The sequence below is a fragment of the Salmo trutta genome, chromosome 22, assembly GCF_901001165.1.
Source record: "Salmo trutta chromosome 22, fSalTru1.1, whole genome shotgun sequence".
Lineage (NCBI taxonomy): Eukaryota > Metazoa > Chordata > Actinopteri > Salmoniformes > Salmonidae > Salmo > Salmo trutta.
The window spans coordinates 13,497,619-13,525,068 of NC_042978.1; the positions used below are offsets into that span (position 1 = coordinate 13,497,619).

Sequence of the window (27,450 nt, forward strand, 5' to 3'; positions counted from 1 at the left end):
AATGGACTGGATCTTTACTTGCCATCTGGGTCCTGTTTTAGTAGTAATGAAATCCGACCTTCTTGTTGAGTACCTGAAAGTCTACCATTTGTATAAGAGTAATTAAGACATATTTATAATGGATCTTTGAGTACATCAAAAAAGGTCGGAAATACCTCTACTGGTATACCATCAAGCCCTGGTGTTTTTCCAGACTGAAAATATTGTATTGCCTCAAAAAGTTCCTCTTCTATAAGTTGGCCTTCACACAGGTCTTTCTGTCAAGGTGTTAATTTTACATTATTATTATTATTATTATTGTTATTATTAGGAAAGATGGGGATGGGGAGTTTGTTAGTAGGGCTCTTTTTAAAATGTTATTAGTAGTACGGATTAAGTAGGAAGGTTTCGTTTTTCTTAATGTTTGTACCTTTATTAATTTAGTCTGTAAACTGTGATTGACTACACTCCAGTATAGTAGGTGGCGACATGCACCTCAACGTTTGTTTGCGGACCGCCATAATATCATAGAAGTAGAGGCAGAAGCTAGCGTTGTACTCCTTACAGTAGCGTCACAGATAGAACAATGAGACAGATATTTCACCGGATGTTTAAATGTGAAGCATCCGCGTGGCATTTCCACTCACTACCAAATATGGTAGTAAGAGGAAGCCCAGTGGCCGGCATTGGGAGAAGATGGAACGAAATGGATTTTGGCGGACATTCTGCAAATTTTCTCCCTGATGAAACATTTGACCTCGATATAGTTTTCTGTTCCCAAAACTAAAATGTGTTATGAACAAAGTGGACTACGTTTTGTAGACTTTACTCGTTGCACTTTTCTTTTCTTTTTTTAATCGCGTTGTTTAAATAAAGGTTAAATACAAAAACATGTATTTTTTAATTTTGTATTATAAGGAGTGCAAATGCGAATTGAGTTATTGCACATGTGCACTTCAGAGGTGGCGTTCCATAACGGAAATATGCAGATGTCCGCTAGAACGTGCCAATTGCATTTCGCCAGCTCGTGCTTGGCTCTGCCCAATATGACTCATTTGTTCCCGTTTGAAACGAAAGGCTGTGGTCTATCTTGGTTTAGTTATACAATTCTTTGGTAGCGCGCTAATGATCGTGGGAATTCAATTGTGTAGCATTAGCCAGTGGAAATGATTGTTGTTTATGCTTGCTTGACTGCACAATTATATGTTACGTTCTTTAGATGCTAAATTAGTTGGGTTGTTACATCTAGCTAGACGTCTGTGCGTTTCAAATTAACATCTAGTCGTGGAAAATGACGAACGTTATTCAGGTGACAAATGTCTCTCCGAGTACCACCTCAGAACAGATGAGAACTCTCTTCGGGTTTCTTGGAAATATTGAAGAACTGAAGTTATTTCCACCAGAGTGAGTATTATGAATATTAAACAATTAGCTAGCTAGTAGCGACGTACATTTCCCATGAAAATTCTGCCAAATTTGGCCATCACATAGGTTGGGGCCTGTGCGGCCTCAGTCCACCCCTAGCTAGTAGTAATTAGTTAGCACACACGAGTGTGCGCTTGCTCATGCAACTGATACAGAGGAGCCAAACTCGCGCCTACTTGGCTGTGAGCTCGCAATTTAGCTAGATGGCTAGCTAGTAAACACTGCTTACAGCAAGCTCATGGAGTAGGATATCTGCGAACTCTTGTCCCTCAGTGCCTATATGAAACATCTAACGTTAACCAGCTAACTGTACTGAGAAACAACTGGCTAGTAAGTTATCTTGTGATATCGAATAATAAATCAATCCTGCAGTCAGTACTATAGTAACTAGTTGACAAAAAAACTGTCGCGAATCAAACTGTTTTGAATTACAATGATACTGTGAAAACACATGGCTCCATTGAATAACAGGGCAGGGTAGTAGGAGCTAATTAATCTGTTCTGTGCTTTGCTGTTTTTCACCTGTCGAATTACACCTGGCTGCACTGCAGTTAAGGTAGGAATTACAAGACGTCTTGATCATCCCTCTGAAGCTCTCATGGCAAAGACAAGAAAAGACTGCAAGAGATGCAACGTTCTTTCATTGCTCTCTCTTCCCAATTGTAACTAAACCAGACATAAAATATGTTTAATTAGGAAAGTGAGCATTTATGTTTTCAGGAAGAAAGTATACTAACAGTGTCAGTACCACGTTTCTAATACCATATGTCGAGAATCTTTGTATTTCTTGCACAACAAATGTGTATTTTCTTCCAGTGAATCTTCCTTGCCTGTGACTTCACGTGTCTGTTTTGTAAAGTTCCTTGAGTCTGAGTCGGTTGGAGTGTCCCAGCATCTGACCAACACTGTCTTTGTGGACAGAGCCCTGATTGTCGTCCCATTCGCAGAAGGTTGGTAATCTTTGTCCTATTTCTAACGTTTTCCAACATGCAACAAAGCTCAATTAAATCCCATTTGTTTATCAATATTTAATTTAAAGCAAGATTTAGTACAAAAGTCTTACCAGAGATTGACCATATAATAGGGGTAAACGGGAATACGTGTAATCTTGCGGTTCTAGTATAGCCTATTAATAAAAAACAACTATTTTATCTGTAATTTGTGTGTTGTGGTTTTCGAAATGGACAAGGCATTTGCTGATCCCCTTCCTTGCAGACTGAACAGGGTCCTCTACAGCCATCAAGAGATTAGACACATAAATGGCTGCTCAGCTCCTGAGCCCCTTCCCACTGTTGTTCTACTGTAGAGAAAGAAAGTTTATCTTTATCTCCAAAGCATCTTTTCATTGTAAGGATAACCACTCAATGAACCATAGCAATAGCAGGGGCCAACAGCCCTCCCTATCCCTCATATCAACAATCTTAAATCTGGAAACGAGATCAAAGTAATCCAAGTTTAAAGGCCACAATCTATAGTAGGTATGCATCTAATAAACTAAAGGAAGCATACAAAAGTAAATTAACTGATTGCGACAATGCATGCCAGAGTAGATTTGTATAGTACTCGGCCATCATCCATTTAGCTACTTTCAGCTACTGGCCTGGAAAATTCTGAACATTTTGGTTATGATTTACATGCTTATCTTATGTTTGGACTTAACCCACCCAATTTGAATAGCTTTGTTTCGCAGTCCTTTTATACATATGTGCATCTCTGTCCCCATATATTTTCACTAACTGCAGGTAAAAGTAGGACTGGTTGTTGTAGTGAAATGCTTTATAATGATCCTCTCCACTTGACTCTGAACGGGTTTAGTAAGTCACACATTTAACGGAGGCTTTTCTTGTTGTTTTTACAGTTGTTTTTCCTGGTTCAGCCCTATACACCAGGCCCTGCTGAAAATGCCACCCAACAGTTTTGTCTTCTGCAGCTTATCCTGTTTCTCAAGTGTCGTTTTTTTTTTCTCTCTCAGAAAAGATGAAACCTTGTTTGATTTGAAATTAGCTTAATTTTAGATTGCACACCCATGGACCATCTCATAAGATTTTCGTTTTTATTTCACTATTGTGTAGTTTTTTTCTGCAGCATTGGGCACATAGTTAACCATTTCTATTTGGGCTTTTGCTGGCATTTTCCCTTTTTTGTCAGAGCCTACTCAGTACTCTTCGGCAGGTAGCCTCGAGGTTAGAGTTTGGGCCAGTTCGAATACCAGAGCCGACAAGGTGAAGGAAGAAAGTCTGTTGCTTTGCCCTTGAACAAGGCACTTAATCCTAATTGCTCCAGGGGCGCTGTACAATTGTGACTGTGACCCCACTCTCTGCAGGTCCTCGGGGAATTGGGATATTTAGAAAAATAAACACATTTCAATTACACACTTGTGAGTAACAGGATGAAATATAAACAACCCCCAAATTATTATATATTATTCTTTCTGTTAGTTGCAAGTTACATTTTACAACACTGTACATGAGTGGTATCCTACGAAGCGCTTTTGAGGAGTTGTCGAAGTAACTTTGGTCAAGTCAGGATAACCAGTCATACGAAAGTGGCTCTCGCCTTTTAGCCAGGTACATTTCTATGGCAACAGATCCTAACCAGCTCCAGGGCAGGCTAACTCCACTTACCCTGAATGAAATGACTGAGCAACGAGTTGAGGACCAATTCAATCAGATTCCCTCCCTCTTGCAAAGATTGCGTCATCCGCTTCATTTGAGGAAGACAATTGATTCAGAATTTTATTAATCAAATGTTTTTGTGTTAAAAATAGTAATGTTTATATATCACATTACACATTTAGTAATGACAGAATGCATTTTTTTAAATGTCAGCGTTTGCTTAGCCATGTGCGACATAGACACGCAGATATAGGCCTGCTAGAGTTAGAGGCAGGCGGACGGGCAATATCCACCTTTTGTAGTATGGATGAAGCCGGAGGTGGAATGTGAAGCTAACTAATGCTGGTTAGCTGTAGAAAACCCTGAGTAGATCTAGCTTGCTTCGTAGTATACCCCTCTGGTGAATACAGTAGCCAATCAACAGTGCTGTAGGCTCTTTGGAAGAAAGAAGCCACCAGCAAAAGCCCAGAAAACAGAATTTGGTTGAGCCTTTTTCTGTTTGGTTTGTTTTGTAATGGTAAGTGTTTTTAGGCAAAAGTAGTTACCTTTTCCCTGAACTTTGTTTTGTGTATCTTGATGTTTTTGTGTGCTTTGTAGCGAAGCAGCCGTCACGAGTCGCTTGTTCATAAAACATCTAATGAAACTTGAGAGCACATCCCACTGGACAACTGGCTGTGCTTACTTACGTTTGGTTCATGACTTAAAAAAACAAGTTCAGGTGATACAATCTTGGCAGTGTTGACCATAGTGTGTATTGTGACTTTATTCTCGTAGTATTCTGAAATCATACTTAGCAAATCAGGGACCAACAGTTTCCGACAACACAAAATGGAATGTATGTCTTACTACATATCTATTGTGGTAAGAGTAGTTAGGTTGAGGTGGTGTGTTTGTGGCTCTGTTTGAGTGTGGTGGATGTTTGCAAAGACCTGTACTAATTCTGTGGCGTTTTTCTCTAGGAGTGATTCCTGATGAGTCTAAAGCTCTGTCACTGCTGGCACCAGCGAACGCCGTGGCAGGATGCATGCCTGGAGGAGGCCTTCTCCCCACTCCAAATCCTTTGGCGTCCGTAAGTGTTATCTGTTGGTGTCGAAATGAGACCTATCAACTGTGTAACCAAAGGCCCCATTTTGACAACAAAAAAAGTAGCTGGAAGGAAGATTTGTCTGACGTGTGTCCCTTGTCCTTGCAGATGGGAGGCGTACCTCTTTCAGCTCTCGGAAATCCAAACATGGATCACATGGCTGCCATGGGCATGTCTGGCAACATCAACCCCCAGGTTGGACATGGCTACTTTCTATTTCACAACTCTCTGTACTTTAAAATGGGTGTAGGTTATAGTATTCACCTGTAAGTAACCTAATAAAAAAAATCCCTGTCTCAATCTGTCAGTTTAAGCTAGAGATGTCTGTTTTTTTGCATGGGCTGCGTCTCAATCTGTCAGTTTAAGCTAGAGATGTCTGTTTTTTTGCATGGGCTGCGTCTCAATCCACCGCAACCGACTATGGCGGCCTTCCGCATCTGTGGTGGAAAGTGGCCGAGCTACAGCGGTCTTTGTCAGACAGTGAGACAAAAATCAGTCTTCTCACAAAGCTTCCTACTGTTTGGTCTACAAACTAATAATATTTCCACTCTATGGAATGCCTACGAACACGATGGTTGTTCTGTGTTTTGCTTTACGACTGAAGTCGGTAACGATGATGTGCCAACTTCTGTCTGTAGCATCCAAATTGTTTGGCCTACAAACTAATGACAAACTAATGACCCCATTGTGGAAAGGGGAGACTCACGAACACAATTGTGTTCTCCGTTTTGCGCTACACCCCCACAAGTGTCACAGGACCTGGCTAATACAAATGAATGGAAGTATGTAGGTAGTTTTGTGGCAACAAATATAAGGTGTTAAACGTGTCCAAAAAACAAACATTTCCTGAGCTTTCTTATCTCCTAGATATAGGACAGACACTTCAAAACTATATTCCTTCTGATTTATTTTGTGATAATGTTTTTGGCATTTATGAATGTTATTCAATGCGTTTCTATGAGCTATAGTAGTAAAGGCAATAAAAAAATAAAATAATGAAATCAAACATGGTATGACCATCTTAAAACAATTGCATATGTTAGTTTAGTAGACCCCCCCCAATAATAACCTATTGATCTACTTATCACATTAATGTATATAGCTATGCAATTTCATGTTCTCTATTTCAGACCCTCTCTGCTGACTTTCTGAAGCTTATGCAGTCCATGGATCCTACTAAGTAAGTATCACCTCCAATTCTGGCCAGTTTATAAAGAATATTAAAGAACTGTTATTGTTATTATTGAGTATGTGGAAAAGTTATCTGTCATTTTTCTGGGTGACTAACTGGGGTTTGACCATTGCAGGATGAATCCAATGGCTGCTGGTATGATGATTAATCCTGGTATGAAGAATGACTCCAACAAGGAGATAGAGGAGGCCATGAAGAGGGTCAGAGAGGCCCAGTCACTCATCTCTGCCGCTATCGAGCCTGGAAGTGAGTTCTCACTAATTTAGACCCCATAGTTGCAGTATTACACGTGTATTTTGACTGAATTACTCATTCCTCTTTTCAGACATTGACGGCTGTCATGTTAGTCAGTTCCAACAGATTTGTATTGTCACGTTGGAGTTTCCTGAGCTTTCATTCTTCCTCTTTGCAGATAAGAAAGACGACAAGCGCAAACATTCCCGCTCCAGGTCCCGGTCGAGGCGGAGGAGGTCCAGGTCTCGTCACAGGTACGCCGCTGATGAGAAACTGCATACCTTAATTAAATCAGCAATTTTGGATGTGCTGAAGGTTAGCCCCACTTTACATGCATGTTGGAAAACATCAACAAATCAGTCATGATGCACCTTGAGTGATTTGAGTGCATAGATTAGTTGGGACAGCTCTGAGTTCTGGTAAAAAAAAAACAGTCTAATCTCATTGCAGGCGATCAAAGAGCAGGTCTCGACGGAGGTCCCACTCGAGGAGCAGGAGGCGGTCGAAGAGCCCCCGCAGACGGAAGTCCCACTCCAGAGAGAGGGGTAGACGCAGCAAATCCAGGTGGGTGGCCATCTACAGTGTTATATTCACAGCGGGGGATCAGGGGAAATGTGGTGCATGATGTACCTCTCAGGATTCCTTCAAATCCTTTTGCCTTCATTGTTTTTCCTGCTTGTAGGGATAGGAGGAAAGAAGAGAAATCCAAGAAGCGCTCCAAGACGCCGCCCAAGAGCTACAGCAGTACCAGGAGGTCTCGAAGCATCAATCGGTGAGTGGTTTAAATACAGGAGGAGTCTAGTTAGCTTGACCAAAATGCATTGATCCCGCTTGATGTTCTAGACCTTTCAGGAACCCAAAGACAACCAGTGGAATGTAGGGTTAAAGGTTTCCCTCCCATCTTTAATATCTGGTCTTCCACAGAAGACGTAGAAGAAGCCGCAGCGCCTCTAGGTCACCGAAGAAGTCCAGGTCCCCAAAGAGGAAACTGTCCAGGTCCCCTTCCCCTAGAAGGTGAGTGGTACAAAAGAGGGTCCTCCTAGTTCAGAACCACACTGGGCTTCACAGTGCAGTAATCTGTAGGTGTACCTGTCTGTATTTAAACAATAGTTTTTGTTCCCACAGGCACAAGAAGGACAAAAAGAAGGACAAAGAGCGAGAGAAGGACCGGGAGAGGAAAGACGTCAGAGATCGGAGCCGAGACGAAAGAGAACGCTCCACTAGTAAGAAGAGCAAAGACAAGGATAAGGACCGAGACCGCAAATCTGACAGTGAGAAAGGAGATGTCAAGGTGTGCAGCCACTGACTTTCCCACATTAACGGCTCATTCTAATCGTATTGTTAAATATCCATCGAAATGGCTTTTTAGCCATGACTAGGCTTAATCTGTACAGGGACACCGACCCTGAATGTTTTCATGTCCTGAGTTTGACCTGTTTCGTGTGCCACTTATTCCTTTCTTGCTCAGAACGCTTTGCTCTTGAAGGTGACCAGGGATTACGATGAGGAGGAGCAAGGCTATGACAGTGGAAAAGAGGGAGAGGTAGATGACGAAGAGGAGAGGAAGAGCGACTCAGATTCTGCGTCTCCCCCGAAGCCCCAGGAGTCTGACGAGAAGCTTGCAGGGGAGAGCGGCAAGAAGTCCAAACAGAACGGAGATGACCACCATGATGAGGAAGACATGGAGATGAGCGACTGAGTACGCCCAGGGAAACCCAGCCAGATGATGTCACTGAACCGACATAGGCTCCATTCCCTACCGTTGTCTTTTTAAAGGCGCCTAGATAACGTGTCTGATCTTTTAAATGAATACTTGTGGGAGTCTGGTGGGTTGTAGTCCTATTGGGGAAAATGTACAGTTTTTAGTTATAGAGACACTTTCCATCTCTAGACTGGTTAGGGAAAATATTGTTCCTGTTTGAAATAGCCAGTTTATTTCTGTAGTGGACCGTGTCTGGTGAGCATGTGTAGGAATTCTGTCCCAAATGATTTTTGCAAAAAATAAAATGTCAAATTGCTGTACTTTTAAGTTGAAGGGCCTGTTGAATGTGAGGGATTTTGAAAGTGATTTCCTTTTTTGGCCTCAAAGATTTTCTCCATCTTGAACATAGAGGAACTGTTTTCTCCTAAATGACTCACTGAACTTATGTGTACTTAAACCTTTTACAGGACAGGTTGTTTGCCCCTCGCCTACTCAGACTGTTAAATCGTATTTAGCCTGGTACCATTCTGGTTTCGGTGCAGTGCAGCTTTCTATTCTTTGTTGTAATCTTGACAAATTGACTCAATCTGTAAAGCGCTTAATACTGTTGTAGACATACCCTTCCACCTGTGATGATATACTGTTGATCCAAATCAGTGTTTGGATTATTATGATGGAACACCCTGTACTGTCTACATGTTTAACAAAGGAAAGTCTAATAAAACGTGGTCAAAATAGCTATGGTTTTGTGGTGGGATATGTTTGATAGCCTGCACCAGTTTTGAAATGCATAATAAACAAATGGTACACAAGTTCATTATATGTGGACATTTTAATTTAGTAAAAATGTTTTTCATATGAAAATAGTGACAGGCTTATACAAGGTTTGTTGTACAACTGGCATGTAGATGAATGAAAACGTGTTTACATCAGCACCTGGCAGCTAAAGCCATGGTAAGGAGTAAAACAACATTCAGCCCACAACAAAGTGAAGAAAGCACATTTCCATTTGCAGCACTAACCAATAGTGTGGCGTGGAAGCATGATGGAAAGGTTTATAACTACTGGAGGGGTCAATAGGGCCCTGATCAATGTACAAAGGAAGTGAGTCGGGGTACAAAGCATTCTGCTATTTCTATTGCTGCTGGTGCAGTATTGATCACACTGCAGCTCAGCAAACCCTGTTGTACACAGAACCAAATGAGCACCATTTCAGAGAAGTCCTATTTCATTCCTGAAGCAAGGCGTAGATAGCTAAGCTTATTGGATTTGACCTTTTCCTTGAACGTAAAGCCTTGTTTATACCTGGTGCTAACATGTGTTATTTGTCCTAATCTTGTCCACATTGATTGGCCATATTTTCAGAAATATGTCTACACATAATTAAAACGTGTTTAATATCCATCCTTTGTGTCTGCATTGTGACCAGAGTTCCAGGTCCCTCCCTATATGCAAATTATTTGACAGCTATTCTTTCAAAATAATATTGATTTGTTTTAAGACACATATTGATGCCATAATTCAATGGTGCCACCTGTCAATGATTTTAGAAGGGATAATGATTTAAATGGTTTCACTATCCAGATCTGTCTACACTTGTAAGATATCCTACCTCCGGAGGTGGTCAGAAAGATCTGATAACAATGAGTCTTTTAATTGTTTACACCATCTGAAAATGTGGGCACAATCAGAATGTGAACAAAATCAGGACAAGGATGCATGTTGGAACCAGGTATAAACGGGGCTTAAAGAGCAACATTTTGCAATGTTCAGAAGCAACCAGGACTCAACTAAAGCTGTTCTTCTGAAGACGGAAACTCTGCTGAATAATCCAGTCCTTGTAAAACTCAAGGATGTAAGACCTCAGTGCTTTGTACACTTGGCTCATACATAGGTCTGCAGGGGAGAAGTCCACAAAGAGTTCACATAAGTGTGACAATGAAGACAAAAAACAAAGGAGAATTGGAGACTTTTACCAGCACAATATTATATGTACAAAAATATCCATTGCCACCACGATACAAACCAATTACCTCTTGGGTGAACTCACATCAACTAGGCTTGGCATCAAACTTCAGAAACTGTTCTTGTCATAGAAGACATCTACACCCATATTAACACAAAGAAAGTTAAAAAAAAAACACAAAATAAAGACAGCGGTATTTACACCTTGCGCAAGGAAAAGGCCTGGTTTTTGCTAGCTTTAAAAATTGCATTTAGGGCTCGATTCAATCCATACCGCGGACGTTTAACTCTATAGCGTGATTGAAATGTAAAGGTAATTTTCTATTGAGCCGACATATGCAGTGTTTACCATGAACGCAGTCTCTGCTAACGCGGGCACGTTGACTTTACATTTCTATCGAGCTGCGGCGCTGAACTTCTGTGATATGGATTGAATCGAGCCCTTTACATTGTACTTAAATCGTACCTAATCATCTACAGACAACTTTCACTCCTGGTTCATTTCCTTTAACTGAATTGTACAGTTTGTTACATAGTTTAAAAAGGTAGAATATGAAAACAATTCTTATACGCAATACTTATAATGCCACACTTGCTGCCAGTCAAATAGGATAAGACAACTTCGCTCTGGTACAATTCAATTTCTTAGCATGTCTATCATTGCTTTCAGGTGGAGTACCAAAGAGTTGAGTATCGACTGGCGCAGTAGGTCTTCCCCTCTGCTGCCAAGGCCAACTCAGCCCAGTACTGACTGGCTGTAGTGCATCTAACCAGTGCTCAACGTTCAGTGAACCTCCAAACAAAGCTCTGGATAGTAGCTACATCTTTTCACTTCCATTTAAAACATTACACGTACAATTTCCTTTTCCTGTCTTCTTCTCCGATGACAACTTGATGAAATATCAATGCCCTTTCATAGATGACCCCTTTCTGGTGTCCACCCAAAGGGGTTAAAGGTCAGGGAAGCGGCTGGGGTCCTCGTTGTACTCATTGGGGATGGTGAAGATGGACTCCTCAAACTCGTCGTAGCGCAACTCTTGAAAGGTCACCGTGGCCGTAATGGTTGGAAAGACGGGGATATCTTTGTGGAGAAACGACAAATGGAAACATGTTATAACATCAGGGAATATAGCTGGTCAGCCAGTCAGCAGGCGTCCAACTGGATCTCTTATATTTTCGAATATGTTTCCCACTAAGCAGTATACTATACGATAGTACTTACCCAGTTTGACAGGGAAACCAGGAGGGAGTTTCATTTGAACAAACTCTCTGAGTTTATTAAAGTGCTTGAAGGGCGCTATCACCTCCAGAACGTTTAATAACCTGAAAATAAACAACAAAAAAGATCAGTCTTTCAGTCTCACTCAATGAAGAATGGATTTCATGCATCACTTCATGCCAGAGAGTACAGCAAGTTACAGTCACGAGCACATTCAATTAGCGACGGGGATAATCATGAGAAAATGAGGCCTCTGCACACCCCAAAAGTGAGGTTAACATTTTTGTTGTTGGTGTGATTACTGATCAATTCATTTATACATTTATAATGAGTAGGTTTTGTTATCTGTTTTAACAAACCTTTTTATTTTTGTACTTATGTATTGTATATTGTTTCTGTTGTGGTGTGGTTTTCATGTAAGCCCTTGGGCTTCCAACCACACCTGCACACTGTTCTTTTTAGTATTCATTTGTTTCTATCATGTGTTTTCTTTGGTGCAAATAAATAAATGTACTGTGTCCATCAACCTCTTTAGCCCATTCATTCACACAATCTTCATCTCAGATTTCAATACTTTATGAAGAAAAAAATAAACTTTATTAAAAGCTATCCCGTCTGGCAACTACTTGTGTCAGTCTAGACGTCAAGTTCATCTGGGCGTAACAGAAGAGGATGCTTACGATTCAATGCTCAGAGGGAAGTCTTGACTCATGGCTACGGTCGCTTTGAAGTTCTTCTTGCTCTCTTTGCATACCAGGTCTCTTCCTAGATGAGGCGCTCTGAAGGAGAAGAAGAGGGAGAATTTTGCAAATGTGTGGTAATAATGGTATGGGTATGATGCATTTGGGTAATTTGGGCAATTTTTAAAAATAATTTGTCTTACAATAGAATACACATTTTCTATGAGGAACCACTCACTGCTAGGTGATGGAAGTGGGAAGCAGTAACCAGTTGCTACTGAAACCCCATACCCATCAAGTCGATGGGTCAAGTTTCTCCAACAGGAAGTAGAACAGCTCTCCACAGCTTTAACTGATGAGGTAAGAGGGAATGGCCTTAAATGGCACTATCCACCCTGTCACAACTGTACATAAGTGATCTGTCTGTCTGTCCATCATTCCCCCTGGCAAGATGGCACTCCGGTGGATAGCAGCCGTCTTACGGGCTCATGACCTATTTTGTGTGTTTTTTGCGCTGATCGTAACTTTTTTGTACATAATGTCTCCAGCATCATTTCCTATGACCGAAAACAGCTTCAAGGCATCAGAATGGACAAACATTCCAACTTAAACGAGTCAGAACCTCTGGACGTTCTGCTTCCTCCGGACCAGGAACTAATCCCTGGGACTCAAAAGAGAAAGCGGCAGCGAAAGAGAGACAGGCGAGGCGGCAACCTGATGAGAGTACATTAGCAAGCAAATAGACCACCATTGCCCTCTGTTGTATTGACGAACATGCAGTCACTCGAGAACAAACTGGAAGAGCTCCGTATCCTCTCAACGGTACCTGAAAAACTGTAATAGTCTATGTTTCTCAGAGTCTTAGCTGAACAGGGGGAGGAGAAGTGTGTCTCTTTGTTAACAACAGTTGGTGCGGGATCTCCAATGTTAAGGAAGTCTCAAGTTAGAATACCTCATGATAAGCTGCAGACCATACTATTTCATCTATATTTTTGGTAGCTGTCTAGTTACCACCACAAACGAACGCTAGCACTAAGACCACACTTAACTAGCTGTATAGGGGGCTATAAGCAAACAAGAAAATGCACATTCAGAGGCAGCTTTTCTAGCGGTCAGTGATTTTAATGAAGGCAAACTGAAATCCCGTTGGACCTCACTTTTACCAACATGTGACATGTGCAACTAGAGGCGACAAAACTCAAGATCACCTTCACTCCAAACACAGAAACGCATACAAGGCCCTCCCGCACCCTGCATTTGGCAAATCAGACTATGACTAAACTCAGCAAAAAAATAAACGTCCTCTCACTGTCAACTGCGTTAATTTTCAGCAAACTTAACGTGTGTATGTATGAACAAATATTTGTATGAACATAACAAGATTCAACAACTGAGACATAAACTGAACAAGTTCCACAGACACGTGACTAACAGAAATTGAATAATGTGTCCCTGAACAAAGGGGGGTCAAAATCAAAAGTAACAGTCAGCATCTGGTGTGGCCACCAGCTGCATTAAGTACTGCAGTGCATCTCCTCCTCATGGACTGCACCAGATTTGCCAGTTCTTGCTGTGAGATGTTATCCCACTCTTCCACCAAGGCACCTGCAAGTTCCCGGACATTTCTGAGGGGAATGGCCCTAGCCCTCACCCTCCGATCCAACAGGTCCAGATGTGCTCAATGGGATTGAGATCCAGGCTCTTCGCTGGCCATGGCAGAACACTGACATTTCTGTCTTGCAGGAAACCACGCACAGAACGAGCAGCATGGCTGGTGGCATTGTCATGCTGGAGGGTCATGTCAGGATGAGTCTGCAGGAAGGGTACCACATGAGGGAGGAGGATGTCTTCCCTGTAACGCACAGCGTTGAGATTGCCTGCAATGACAACAAGCTCAGTCCGATGATGCTGTGACACACCGCCCCAGACCATGACGGGCCCACCTCCAAATCGATCCCGCTCCAGAGTACAGGCCTCGCTGTAACACTCATTCCTTTGAAGATAAACGCAAATCCGACCATCTCCCTTGGTGAGACAAAACCGCGACTCGTCAGTGAAGAGCACTTTTTGCCAGTCCTGTCTGGTCCAGCGACGGTGGGTTTGTGCCCATAGGCGACGTTGTTGCCGGTGATGTCTGGTGAGGACCTGCCTTACAACAGGCCTACAAGCCCTCAGTCCAGCCTCTCTCAGCCTATTGTGGACAGTCTGAGCACTGATGGAGGGATTGTGCGTTCCTGGTGTTACTCGGGGAGTTGTTGTTGCCATCCTGTACCTGTCCCGCAGGTGTGGTGTTCGGATGTACCGATCCTGTGCAGGTGTTGTTACACGTGGTCTGCCACTGCGAGGACAATCAGCTGTCCATCCTGTCTCCCTGTAGCGCTGTCTTAGGCATCTCACAGTACGGACATTGCAATTTGCACCTCCCTCTGCAACTGGATCCTGGACTTCCTCACGCAATGCTGACCATCAAGGGGCATGTGCATAGTTCCTTACTGTATTCCCTGTTCACCCATGACTGCGTGGCCACGCACGATTCCAACACCATCATCAAGTTTGCTGACAACAAGACGTTGCTAGGACTGATCAACGACTACGATGAGGCAGTCTATAGGGAGGAGGTCAGAGACCTGGCAGTGTAGTGCCAGGACAACAACCTTCCCTGAACGTCAGCAAGATAAAGGAGCTGTTCGTGGACTACAGGAAACAGAGGGGTGAGCACACCACCATCTAGATCGATGGGGCTGTAGTGGAGTGGGTTGAGAGCTTCAAGTTCCTCGGTGTCCACATCACTAAGGAATTAACATGGTCCACGCACACCCACACAGTTTTGAAGAGGGGATGACAGTGCCTCTTCCCCCTCAGGAGGCTGAAAAGATTTGGCATAGGCCTCAGATTCTCAAAACATTTCACGGCTTGGTACAGCAACTACAAGGCACCTGATCGCAAGGCACCACAGAGGGCGGTGAGTACGGCCCAATACATCACTGGGGCCGAGCTCCCTGCCATCCAGGACCTCTATACCAGGCGGTGTTAGAGGAAGGCCCAAAACATTTTCAAAGACTCCAGCCACCCAAGCCATAGACTGTTCTTCCTGCTACCGCAGGGCAAGCAGGGCAAGCAGTACCAGTGGACCAAGTCTGGAACCAACAGGACCCTGAACAGCTTCTACCCACAAGCCATAAGACTGCTAAACAAGACTGCTAATTAGCTAATCAAATGGCTACCAAGACGACCTGCATCGACCCTTTTTTGCACTAACTCTCTTGCATTAACTCTATGCACACACTGGACTCTATCCACACACTCACACATACTTACACTGACAACCCAACACACACACACACTGTATACGCCCACACACACATAACACGCGCACACATGCATACTGACGCCACACACACATACACTTTCACAGTCACCACATACGCTGCTGCTGCTACTGTATTTTCTATCCTGTTACCTAGTCACTTTACCCCTACCTATATGTACATAGGTACCTCAATTACCTCATAATATATATATATTCCTTGTTCATATACATTGACTCCCGATTCGCCAGTCTCTAATTAACTATGCACCTGCTGTGTGTGTCTTCTTCATTTGTTTGTACAGCACTGATGAAGGCATAAGGTTCCTTGTTTTTATATAGCACCTTGCACTTCCACTTGCTAAATTAATGATATTATTTCTGCATCTCGGCCCCCTTGGGGTTTTCCTCTTCATGGTTTTGAGTGCGTTGAGTACTTTTTCCGAACACTACAGATATTTTCTCTCCATCGCATACCGGCCGCGGTTCATTCTAGCCTGAGCGCTAACCCTCATACTGGCTTTCCCACTTCCTGTCTATATCCATGTTGTTTTTACCCTTTATTGTTATTCACTGTGTATTTATTCCTCGTGTCACTACATCTCATTTTTAACTCTGCACTGTTGGACCTTTAAGTAAGCATTTCACTGTCTACACCGGTGGTTTACGAAGCGTGTGACAAATAACATTTGATTCGATTCGATTTAACCCTGTATGTAGACATTTGAGACTAACAATGAGGAAGAGGGCCCTCGTGAAAGGAAGCGTGTAAGAAGTGTACGTGTGAGAAGGTGATGGTCACACATACTTCCCGTTCTCTGCGTTGATGTATTCCTCCCAGGAGATAGTGTTGGCTGAAGGGGCAGTTAGTGACTGTCGCCTCACAGGCTAAAGAGAGAGGGAAACACATATGAGTGGCAAGAACAGACACCTGGCAATAGAAATCTACACAGAACAAAGTCAGACATCAGCACAGAGCACACAAATATCATAAACAAAGTCATAGTCAGACTACAAAGAAAAACAAAAACGCATTCAGACAAAACAAACAGCACACTAAAAGCTTAAAAATCCCAAGCTAATGACTTCAATATAGATTTTTTTGAGCTTCTCAAAATGGCATTATTCTTTTGCTGAGTTGTTTGTAAGATTTTGCCTGTATCCACCTGAGGTGAATGAAATGTAGGACGCACAACCACATTTGGGTCACTAGAGGGCCCACATACAACACTAATGCTGAGAGCGGGATTGACCACATGAACAACACACCGCCAGTGGTAAAACCAACTTGATGATTTTACAGCTGCACACAAACGGCATGAATGAAAAGGGGTCATTTCAATAAAGCACAGACTCAGTCTTAATTCTCGACACGAGCCTCGTTACCAGCACCTTGACCTTAGGTTATTATCTCTCTGGACATCAAAGTAGGAACGTTCATCGAAATCGTTAAAAGGTTTTAATAAATGCAACAGTTGGACAATGGATAAAGACACTCCAAACATTTTGAATTTGTATAATCCATCAGATGTTGACTGAATTATATCACATAAAACATTTTACTGGCACGGACAAATAACGAATGGAATTCAGGGACTTGGTGGGATGTATTGAAATATTCATTATTTTTTTCTCTTAGAATACACTCATATATACATTTTCTTACTGTAACAGCAAATAGTTCTTATTCTGTGTTAAAATAAAGAAAATGACATGTGCCTCATTTGCATAAATACACCAGGTGTGTTTGTATATATGAACACATTAACATAAAGGGAAAGAACAGAGTTGCAACCACCAAACACTTTCTCTGTCTACCCTACCTGCACTCACCAGGGCTGTCTACCCTACCTGCACTCACCAGGGCTGTCTACCCTACCTGCACTCACCAGGGCTGTCTACCCTACCTGCACTCACCAGGGCTGTCTACCCTACCTGCACTCACCAGGGCTGTCTACCCTACCTGCACTGTCTACCCTACCTGCACTCACCAGGGCTGTCTACCCTACCTGCACTCACCAGGGCTGTCTACCCTACCTGCACTCACCAGGGCTGTCTACCCTACCTGCACTCACCAGGGCTGTCTACCCTACCTGCACTCACCAGGGCTGTCTACCCTACCTGCTCTCACCAGGGCTGTCTACCCTACCTGCACTCACCAGGGCTGTCTACCCTACCTGCTCTCACCAGGGCTGTATACCCTACCTGCACTCACCAGGGCTGTCTACCCTACCTGCACTCAACAGGGCTGTCTACCCTACCTGCTCTCACCAGGGCTGTCTACCCTACCTGCACTCACCAGGGCTGTCTACCCTACCTGCTCTCACCAGGGCTGTCTACCCTACCTGCTCTCACCAGGGCTGTCTACCCTACCTGCACTCACCAGGGCTGTCTACCCTACCTGCACTCACCAGGGCTGTCTACCCTACCTGCTCTCACCAGGGCTGTCTACCCTACCTGCACTCACCAGGGCTGTCTACCCTACCTGCACTCACCAGGGCTGTCTACCCTACCTGCTCTCACCAGGGCTGTCTACCCTACCTGCACTCACCAGGGCTGTCTACCCTACCTGCACTCACCAGGGCTGTCTACCCTACCTGCACTCACCAGGGCTGTCTACCCTACCTGCTCTCACCAGGGCTGTCTACCCTACCTGCACTCACCAGGGCTGTCTACCCTACCTGCACTCACCAGGGCTGTCTACCCTACCTGCTCTCACCAGGGCTGTCTACCCTACCTGCTCTCACCAGGGCTGTCTACCCTACCTGCTCTCACCAGGGCTGTCTACCCTACCTGCTCTCACCAGGGCTGTCTACCCTACCTGCACTCACCAGGGCTGTCTACCCTACCTGCTCTCACCAGGGCTGTCGACCCTACCTGCTCTCACCAGGGCTGTCTACCCTACCTGCTCTCACCAGGGCTGTCTACCCTACCTGCTCTCACCAGGGCTGTCTACCCTACCTGCTCTCACCAGGGCTGTCTACCCTATCTGCTCTCACCAGGGCTGTCTACCCTACCTGCTCTCACCAGGGCTGTCTACCCTACCTGCTCTCACCAGGGCTGTCTACCCTACCTGCACTGACCAGGGCTGTCTACCCTACCTGCTCTCACCAGGGCTGTCGACCCTACCTGCACTGTCTACCCTACCTGCACTCACCAGGGCTGTCTACCCTACCTGCACTGACCAGGGCTGTCTACCCTACCTGCTCTCACCAGGGCTGTCGACCCTACCTGCACTGTCTACCCTACCTGCACTCACCAGGGCTGTCTACCCTACCTGCTCTCACCAGGGCTGTCGACCCTACCTGCTCTCACCAGGGCTGTCGACCCTACCTGCACTGTCTACCCTACCTGCACTCACCAGGGCTGTCTACCCTACCTGCACTGTCTACCCTACCTGCACTCACCAGGGCTGTCTACCCTACCTGCACTGACCAGGGCTGTCTACCCTACCTGCTCTCACCAGGGCTGTCTACCCTACCTGCACTGTCTACCCTACCTGCACTCACCAGGGCTGTCTACCCTACCTGCACTGACCAGGGCTGTCTACCCTACCTGCTCTCACCAGGGCTGTCGACCCTACCTGCACTGTCTACCCTACCTGCACTCACCAGGGCTGTCTACCCTACCTGCTCTCACCAGGGCTGTCGACCCTACCTGCACTGTCTACCCTACCTGCACTCACCAGGGCTGTCTACCCTACCTGCTCTCACCAGGGCTGTCGACCCTACCTGCACTGTCTACCCTACCTGCACTCACCAGGGCTGTCTACCCTACCTGCACTCACCAGGGCTGTCTCCCCTACCTGCACTCACCAGGGCTGTCCACCCTACCTGCACTCACCAGGGCTGTTTACCCTACCTGCACTCACCAGGGCTGTCTACCCTACCTGCACTTACCAGGGCTGTGTACCCTACCTGCACTCACCAGGGCTGTCTACCCTACCTGCACTCACCAGGGCTGTCTACCTTACCTGCACTCACCAGGGCTGGTTCCCCTACCTGCACTCACCAGGGCTGTCCACTCTACCTGCACTCACCAGGGCTGTCTACCCTACCTGCACTCACCAGGGCTGTCACCCCTACCTGCACTCACCAGGGCTGTCTACCCTACATGCACTCACCAGGGCTGTCCACCCTACCTGCACTCACCAGGGCTGTCTACCCTACCTGCACTCACCAGGGCTGTTTGCCCTACCTGCACTCACCAGGGCTGTCTACCCTACCTGCACTCACCAGGGCTGTCCACCATACCTGCCCTTACCAGTGCTGTCTACCCTACCTGCTCTCACCAGGGCTGTCTACCCAACCTGCTCTCACCGGGGCTTTCTATCCTACATGCACTCACCAGGGCTGTCTACCCTACCTGCACTCACCAGGGCTGTCCACCCTACCTGCACTCACCAGGGCTGTCTACCCTACCTGCACTCACCAGGGCTGTCCACCCTACCTGCACTCACCAGGGCTGTCTACCCTACCTGCACTCACCAGGGCTGTCCACCCTACCTGCTCTCACCAGGGCTGTCCACCCTACCTGCTCTCACCAGGGCTGTCTACCCAACCTGCTCTCACCGGGGCTTTCTATCCTACATGCACTCACCAGGGCTGGCTACCCTACCTGCACTCACCAGGGCTGTCAACCCTACCTGCACTGTCTACCCTACCTGCACTCACCAGGGCTGTTACCCTACCTGCACTCACCAGGGCTGTCTACCCTACCTAGACTCACCAGGGCTGTCTACCCTACCTGCACTCACCAGGGCTGTCCACCCTACCTGCACTCACCAGGGCTGTCTACCCAACCTGCACTCACCAGGGCTGTCAACCCTACCTGCACTGTCTACCCTACCTGCACTCACCAGGGCTATCTACCCTACCTGCACTGTCTACCCTACCTACACTCACCAGGGCTGTCTACCCTACCTGCACTCACCAGGGCTGTCTACCCTACCTGCACTCACCAGGGCTGTCAACCCTACCTGCACTGTCTACCCTACCTGCACTCACCAGGGCTGTCTACCCTACCTGCACTGTCTACCCTACCTACACTCACCAGGGCTGTCTACCCTACCTGCACTCACCAGGGCTGTTTACCCTACGTGCACTGTCTACCCTACCTGCACTCACCAGGGCTGTCTACCCTACCTGCACTGTCTACCCTACCTGCACTCACCAGGGCTGTCTACCCTACCTGCACTGTCTACCCTACCTACACTCACCAGGGCTGTCTATCCTACCTGCACTCACCAGGGCTGTCTACCCTACCTGCACTGTCTACCGTACCTGCACTCACCAGGGCTGTCTACCCTACCTGCACTGTCTACCCTACCTGCACTCACCAGGGCTGTCTACCCTACCTGCACTGTCTACCCTACCTGCACTCACCAGGGCTGTCCACCCTACCTGCACTGTCTACCCTACCTGCACTCACCAGGGCTGTCCACCCTACCTGCTCTCACCAGGGCTGTCTACCCTACCTGCTCTCACCAGGGCTGTCTACCCAACCTGCTCTCACCGGGGCTTTCTATCCTACATGCACTCACCAGGGCTGTCTACCCTACCTGCACTCACCAGGGCTGTCAACCCTACCTGCCCTCTCTACCCTACCTGCACTCACCAGGGCTGTTTACCCTACCTGCACTCACGAGGGCTGTCTACCCTACCTAGACTCACCAGGGCTGTCTACCCTACCTGCACTCACCAGGGCTGTCCACCCTACCTGCACTCACCAGGGCTGTCTACCCTACCTGCACTCACCAGGGCTGTCAACCCTACCTGCACTGTCTACCCTACCTGCACTCACCAGGGCTGTCTACCCTACCTGCACTGTCTACCCTACCTACACTCACCAGGGCTGTCTACCCTACCTGCACTCACCAGGGCTGTCTACCCTACCTGCACTCACCAGTGCTGTTAACCCTACCTGCACTCTCTACCCTACCTGCACTCACCAGGGCTGTCTACCCTACCTGCACTGTCTACCCTACCTACACTCACCAGGGCTGTCTACCCTACCTGCACTCACCAGGGCTGTCTACCCTACCTGCACTGTCTACCCTACCTGCACTCACCAGGGCTGTCTACCCTACCTGCACAGTCTACCCTACCTGCACTCACCAGGGCTGTCTACCCTACCTGCACTGTCTACCCTACCTACACTCACCAGGGCTGTCTATCCTACCTGCACTCACCAAGGCTGTCTACCCTACCTGCACTGTCTACCCTACCTACACTCACCAGGGCTGTATACCCTACCTGCACTCACCAGGGCTGTCTATCCTACCTGCACTCACCAGGGCTGTCTATCCTACCTGCACTCACCAGGGCTGTCTACCCTACCTGCACTCACCAGGGCTGTCTACCTGATAAGGGATTTATATGTTTAAATGTAATGATTAAATAATTCTACCCTGAAACCTAACTATTAGTGATTATTAGTTCATGCAGCATGTATAATGAATAATAAAGTACTAAACGTAAGTCCCATAAGGTTCAGTAGAGACCTGTGAGGAAGAGAAGTGTGTGTGTGTGTGTGTGTGTGTGTGTGTGTGTGTGTGTGCCTAAGAAAATACCGAGAACAATTAACACTGTGTTTGGCTCGACCTGGCTAGAACAATGAGAAACTTATGATAGGACAGGAAGTACTACTCAAGGCTTCTCTAATCTCGGGGGAATGGAACGGACAGCGCTGGGTAGTGATAAACAGTGGTGACAACTCTGTGGAGGGATACATCCTACGTACTGTTCGCGTGTATGTATGTGCGTAGGATATCTACTGTTGGTGTGTATGTATGTGCGTAGGATATCTACTGTTCGTGTGTATGTATGTGCGTAAGGAAGAAGCAAGGGCTGTCCACCCTACCTGCACTCACCAGGGCTGTCTACCCTACCTGCACTCACCAGGGCTGTCTTCCCTACCTGCACTCACCAGGGCTGTCCACCCTACCTGCACTCACCAGGGCTGTCTACCCTACCTGCTCTCACCAGGGCTGTCTACCCTACCTGCACTCACCAGGGCTGTCTACCCTACCTACACTCACCAGGGCTGTCCACCCTACCTGCACTCACCAGGGCTGTCTACTCTACCTGCACTCACCAGGGCTGTCTACCCTACCTGCACTCACCAGGGCTGTCCCCCCTACCTGCACTCACCAGGGCTGTCTACCCTACCTGCACTCACCAGGGCTGTCTACCCTACCTGCACTCACCAGGGCTGTCTACCCTACCTGCACTCACCAGGGCTGTCCCCCCTACCTGCACTCACCAGGGCTGTCTACCCTACCTGCACTGTCTACCCTACCTGCACTCACCAGGGCTGTCTACCCTACCTGCACTCACCAGGGCTGTCTACCCTACCTGCACTCACCAGGGCTGTCTCCCCTACCTGCACTCACCAGGGCTGTCCACTCTACCTGCACTCACCAGGGCTGTCTACCCTACCTGCACTCACCAGGGCTGTCCACTCTACCTGCACTCACCAGGGCTGTCTACCCTACCTGCACTCACCAGGGCTGTCAACCCTACCTGCACTCACCAGGGCTGTCTACTCTACCTGCACTCACCAGGGCAGTCTACCCTACCTGCACTCACCTGCTCTGTCTACCCTACCTGCACTCACCAGGGCTGTCTACCCTACCTGCACTCACCAGGGCTGTCTACCCTACCTGCTCTCACCAGGGCTGTCTACCCTACCTGCACTGACCAGGGCTGTCTGCCCTACCTGCACTCACCAGGGCTGTCAACCCTACCTGCACTCACCAGGGCTGTCTACCCTACCTGCACTCACCAGGGCTGTCCACCCTACCTGTACTCACCAGGGCTGTCTACTCTACCTGCACTCACCAGGGCTGTCTGCCCTACCTGCACTCACCTGCTCTGTCTACCCTACCTGCACTCACCAGGGCTGTCTACCCTACCTGCACTCACCAGGGCTGTCTACCCTACCTGCACTCACCAGGGCTGTCTACCCTACCTGCACTCACCAGGGCTGTCTACCTGATAAGGGATTTATATGTTTAAATGTAATGATTAAATAATTCTACCCTGAAACCTAACTATTAGTGATTATTAGTTCATGCAGCATGTATAATGAATAATAAAGTACTAAACGTAAGTCCCATAAGGTTCAGTAGAGACCTGTGAGGAAGAGAAGTGTGTGTGTGTGTGTGTGTGTGTGTGTGTGTGTGTGTGTGCCTAAGAAAATACCGAGAACAATTAAGACTGTGTTTGGCTCGACTTGGCTAGAACAATGAGAAACTTATGATAGGACAGGAAGTACTACTCAAGGCTTCTCTAATCTCGGGGGAATGGAACGGACAGCGCTGGGTAGTGATAAACAGTGGTGACAACTCTGTGGAGGGATACATCCTACGTACTGTTCGCGTGTATGTATGTGCGTAGGATATCTACTGTTGGTGTGTATGTATGTGCGTAGGATATCTACTGTTGGTGTGTATGTATGTGCGTAGGATATCTACTGTTCGTGTGTATGTATGTGCGTAAGGAAGACGCAAGGGCTGTCCACCCTACCTGCACTCACCAGGGCTGTCTACCCTACCTGCACTCACCAGGGCTGTCTCCCCTACCTGCACTCACCAGGGCTGTCCACCCTACCTGCACTCACCAGGGCTGTCCACCCTACCTGCACTCACCAGGGCTGTCTACCCTACCTGCACTCACCAGGGCTGTCTACCCTACCTGCACTCACCAGGGCTGTCTACCCTACCTGCACTCACCAGGGCTGTCTACTCTACCTGCACTCACCAGGGCTGTCTACCCTACCTGCACTCACCAGGGCTGTCTCCCCTACCTGCACTCACCAGGGCTGTCTACCCTACCTGCACTCACCAGGGCTGTCTACCCTACCTGCACTCACCAGGGCTGTCTACCCTACCTGCACTCACCAGGGATGTCGCCCCTACCTGCACTCACCAGGGCTGTCTACCCTACCTGCACTGTCTACCCTACCTGCACTCACCAGGGCTGTCCACCCTACCTGCACTCACCAGGGCTATCTACTCTACCTGCACTCACCAGGGCTGTCTGCCCTACCTGCACTCACCAGGGCTGTCTACCCTACCTGCACTCACCAGGGCTGTCACCCCTACCTGCACTCACCAGGGCTGTCTACCCTACCTGCACTCACCAGGGCTGTCTACCCTACCTGCACTCACCAGGGCTGTCTACCCTACCTGCACTCACCAGGGCTGTCTCCCCTACCTGCACTCACCAGGGCTGTCTACCCTACCTGCACTCACCAGGGCTGTATACCCTACCTGCACTCACCAGGGCTGTCTACCCTACCTGCACTCAGCAGGGCTGTCTACCCTACCTGCACTCACCAGGGCTGTCTCCCCTACCTGCACTCACCAGGGCTGTCCACTCAACCTGCACTCACCAGGGCTGTCTACCCTACCTGCACTCACCAGGGCTGTCTACCCTACCTGCACTCACCAGGGCTGTCAACCCTACCTGCACTCACCAGGGCTGTCTACCGTACCTGCACTCACCAGGGCTGCATTCTGTACGTTTTTACGTTCTGTAACGTTGAATTGAACGTAATTGGTGCTGTGCTGAACGACCAGTTGGGGGTTGGGGAACGTGGGTTGGGGAACGCTGTCAGCATGGCCACTGCCCTTTAGAAACGTCACTCATTGCTTCAAGCCACACTGCGCCACGCCCACCAAACGGAAGCAAACATGCCTCAAAGTCTGTTCAAGAACGTTTTGGGGAAATGTGTCGTTCAGTATAAACTGTTCTGCAACGTAGCAAAGGTTCAATCAAACGGGGTGTTTTTATGTTCTGGACAGTTGAAATGTGACCAGTACGTTTTTACATTCTCAAACGTTAAATTGAACAGAAAAGGTGCTGTACTGAATGACCTGTTGAAAAACGGGGAGGCGTCGGGTTGTGGGCAGGGGAACGCTGTCAGCATGGCAACTGCCCTTTAAATACGTCACTTGCATTGCTTCAAGCCACACCTCAACCCCACCCACCAAACGGACGTACCTCAAAGTCTGTTCAAGAATGTACAAGAACATTTTGGGGAAACGTGTCATTCAGTACAAACCATTGAACTGAACGCACCTCTGCACTGCCTAGTGCCTGTCAATAGCAGGACACCCTCGGATTAAAAACCAAAAACCCTCGGATTAAAAATCAAAAACCCTCGGATCTCGGATTAAAAATCAAAAACCCTGGGATTAAAAACCAACAGGCTTGGCTCTAGATTACACCTATCTAAACATCCTTTACATTGTTTGCGAGATCAAACATAATATGATTATTTCTAATCAGTGTTCATTTTCGAAAGCTGCTTTCATTCCAGCGCATCTAATTTGTAAACATTTCGACTGTATTAAATGGTTACTTTTTTTAAATTCCTTCTCTTTCTTGTGATGTAGGTGTCGAGACGGTGTGTTAAATTCCCAACAACGCTTTAACGTTCTTATAGATTCAACGGAAAGGCAGTATTTTCCATCGAGCCCGTTTCAGCCATTACCGGCGTGTTTGACAGGTCATCACACACGTTAACGAAAAACAAACCACAGGCACAAGCAAGAGTAGGAAAGAGTCGCAGGAGTAAAATGAGAGCAATCAATCCAGCGAGATTTATTAAGTGGCTTGTGAGGCTTACTACCTCACATTGGCCAGGACTCCTGGCTACTCAACAGTAGGCTACTGCCAATACTGAGGACTTGGCCACATCGAGGATACCAACCGACGCACGTCCGCAAATACGCACGTATGCACAAAAACACAAGCACACCCACACTAATACTGAACTCTCTCTAACTGACCCCTCACTAGGAATGGCTGTGTTTTCTGAAACGTGAATTGAGAAGCATCCACTATAATGTACCTATGGCCTACTTCAAGAGAAGAAAGACAGAACTGGCACCAGATGACACTGTCAGTATCTCATCATTCAAACGTAGGGTTCCCTTTACTTCAAACCGGACAATGTTATTATCCCCATGTGACACTGAGCGGTGGTGGATCACAGTGTTTTGATGCATTTGCTGTGGCATCATGATGGCCGTTGGCTCGCACGCCTCTCGCTCCCGCCGCCGCTGTTGTTGTGACGGGGGCAGAGTACACACAGCCTCCAGCCAGTGATCTCCTGGTATGCCAGTCCGTCTGTCAGCCGGTGCCCCCCCCCCCGTCGCTCTGTGGCACCAGGGGTTTTAGCCTTCATCCACACAGTCAATAGTGCAGAGCCCTACTTTAAACCCCCTGCTATCCGTGTCCCCAGGCGCCGCGCTGACCCGCTCTGCTATGCCACTGCCGTCGGAGTAAACAGAGGGGGACGTCAGTGCTTGGATGAACTTGGACTGTTGTTTTTCCCTCAACCTACTTCTGCGAAACAGTTTACACTGAGCAGGGAAGCACTTGTACAAACATGGATGGATGGATGCACAACGGACTGTGTAAGCAGTTTTTCCCGTTCAATACTGTGCTGACCTGACCTTGACCTATATGCTCACATGTTTCAATACCGGTTAAATGCACAGTAAAAATAAACTTTGGACAACAGATGAAAAATGCTTAAAAGCATTTACCGTCACAGTACAAAGACAACAATACCACAAGAAGTAAATACCATAGGACACATCGACAACACAAAACCCAGTTCATGACAGGACAGGACTAACGAAAACAACAGAGCCACTAAAAAGCATCTATTGAGCATTGTGAGGCAGTGACGTCCCTGTGTGACAGCTTTATGTACAGTGCATAGACAAGGGCTCCCAAAGCAAACTCTCGAACAATCTAGAGGCCGAAAGAGAGGGAAAGCACTGGAGCTTTGTGTAAAGTTCAGCTGTGAGCTTCCATCACTAGAGGGGGGTGCTGTGCCTGGTATATATGCGCAAAGGTGGAGGAAAGGGGTCGGAATGCCACAGACGAGGATCAGAAGGGCGGTTTTCATTCCGACAGACGGTATGTCTATATAAAACTACAAAGAAACCGAAGAGGGGTGAGGAGTCCAATTGAAGTATTTCCAATTAAACCATGCAGACGTGTTCTACATCAACAGAGCCCGATGCTA

The 27,450-nt window shown here is 47.0% G+C and overlaps 2 protein-coding genes across 6 annotated transcripts in view; one reads left to right on the top strand and one right to left on the bottom strand.

Annotated features, from left to right (window-relative positions):
- Window positions 1–1,063: 1,063 nt before the first annotated feature.
- On the top strand, window positions 1,064–9,046 carry LOC115158133 (serine/arginine-rich splicing factor 11). Of its 5 annotated transcripts, none has more exons than XM_029706709.1 (13): window positions 1,264–1,383; window positions 1,956–2,066; window positions 2,221–2,354; window positions 4,979–5,088; window positions 5,212–5,298; window positions 6,234–6,283; window positions 6,411–6,541; window positions 6,708–6,783; window positions 6,980–7,093; window positions 7,212–7,301; window positions 7,454–7,543; window positions 7,655–7,820; window positions 7,998–9,046. In XM_029706709.1, the coding sequence occupies exons 2-13, from the start codon at window positions 2,032–2,034 to the stop codon at window positions 8,226–8,228; spliced, it is 1,314 nt and encodes a 437-aa protein (XP_029562569.1). In that variant the 5' UTR covers window positions 1,264–1,383; window positions 1,956–2,031; the 3' UTR covers window positions 8,229–9,046. The 5 variants fall into 5 exon arrangements, with proteins under 5 accessions (XP_029562567.1, XP_029562568.1, XP_029562569.1 ...); XM_029706710.1 differs by having other exon boundaries at window positions 1,307–1,383; window positions 1,956–1,960; XM_029706707.1 differs by lacking the exon at window positions 1,956–2,066 and having other exon boundaries at window positions 1,064–1,383.
- A 2-nt stretch (window positions 9,047–9,048) lies between these two features.
- LOC115158132 (ankyrin repeat domain-containing protein 13C) overlaps window positions 9,049–27,450 on the bottom strand; it is a 92,461-nt gene continuing 74,059 nt past the window's right edge. Inside the window, exons 10-13 of the mRNA XM_029706706.1 lie at window positions 16,211–16,290; window positions 12,096–12,194; window positions 11,419–11,519; window positions 9,049–11,277 (exon numbers count right to left, since the gene is read on the bottom strand). Of these exons, the coding sequence (XP_029562566.1) occupies window positions 11,147–11,277; window positions 11,419–11,519; window positions 12,096–12,194; window positions 16,211–16,290 (411 nt within the window). The 3' untranslated portion in view covers window positions 9,049–11,146. The remainder of the gene's footprint in view (window positions 11,278–11,418; window positions 11,520–12,095; window positions 12,195–16,210; window positions 16,291–27,450) is intronic.

Coding starts and splice junctions, on each gene's coding strand:
- LOC115158133 (XM_029706707.1), top strand. CDS start 1,271: ATGACGAACGTTATTCAGGTGACAAATGTCTCTCCGAGTACCACCTCA. Junction 7,094..7,211: donor GGTAGACGCAGCAAATCCAG/GTGGGTGGCCAT, acceptor TCCTGCTTGTAG/GGATAGGAGGAAAGAAGAGA. Junction 7,544..7,654: donor AGGTCCCCTTCCCCTAGAAG/GTGAGTGGTACA, acceptor TTGTTCCCACAG/GCACAAGAAGGACAAAAAGA.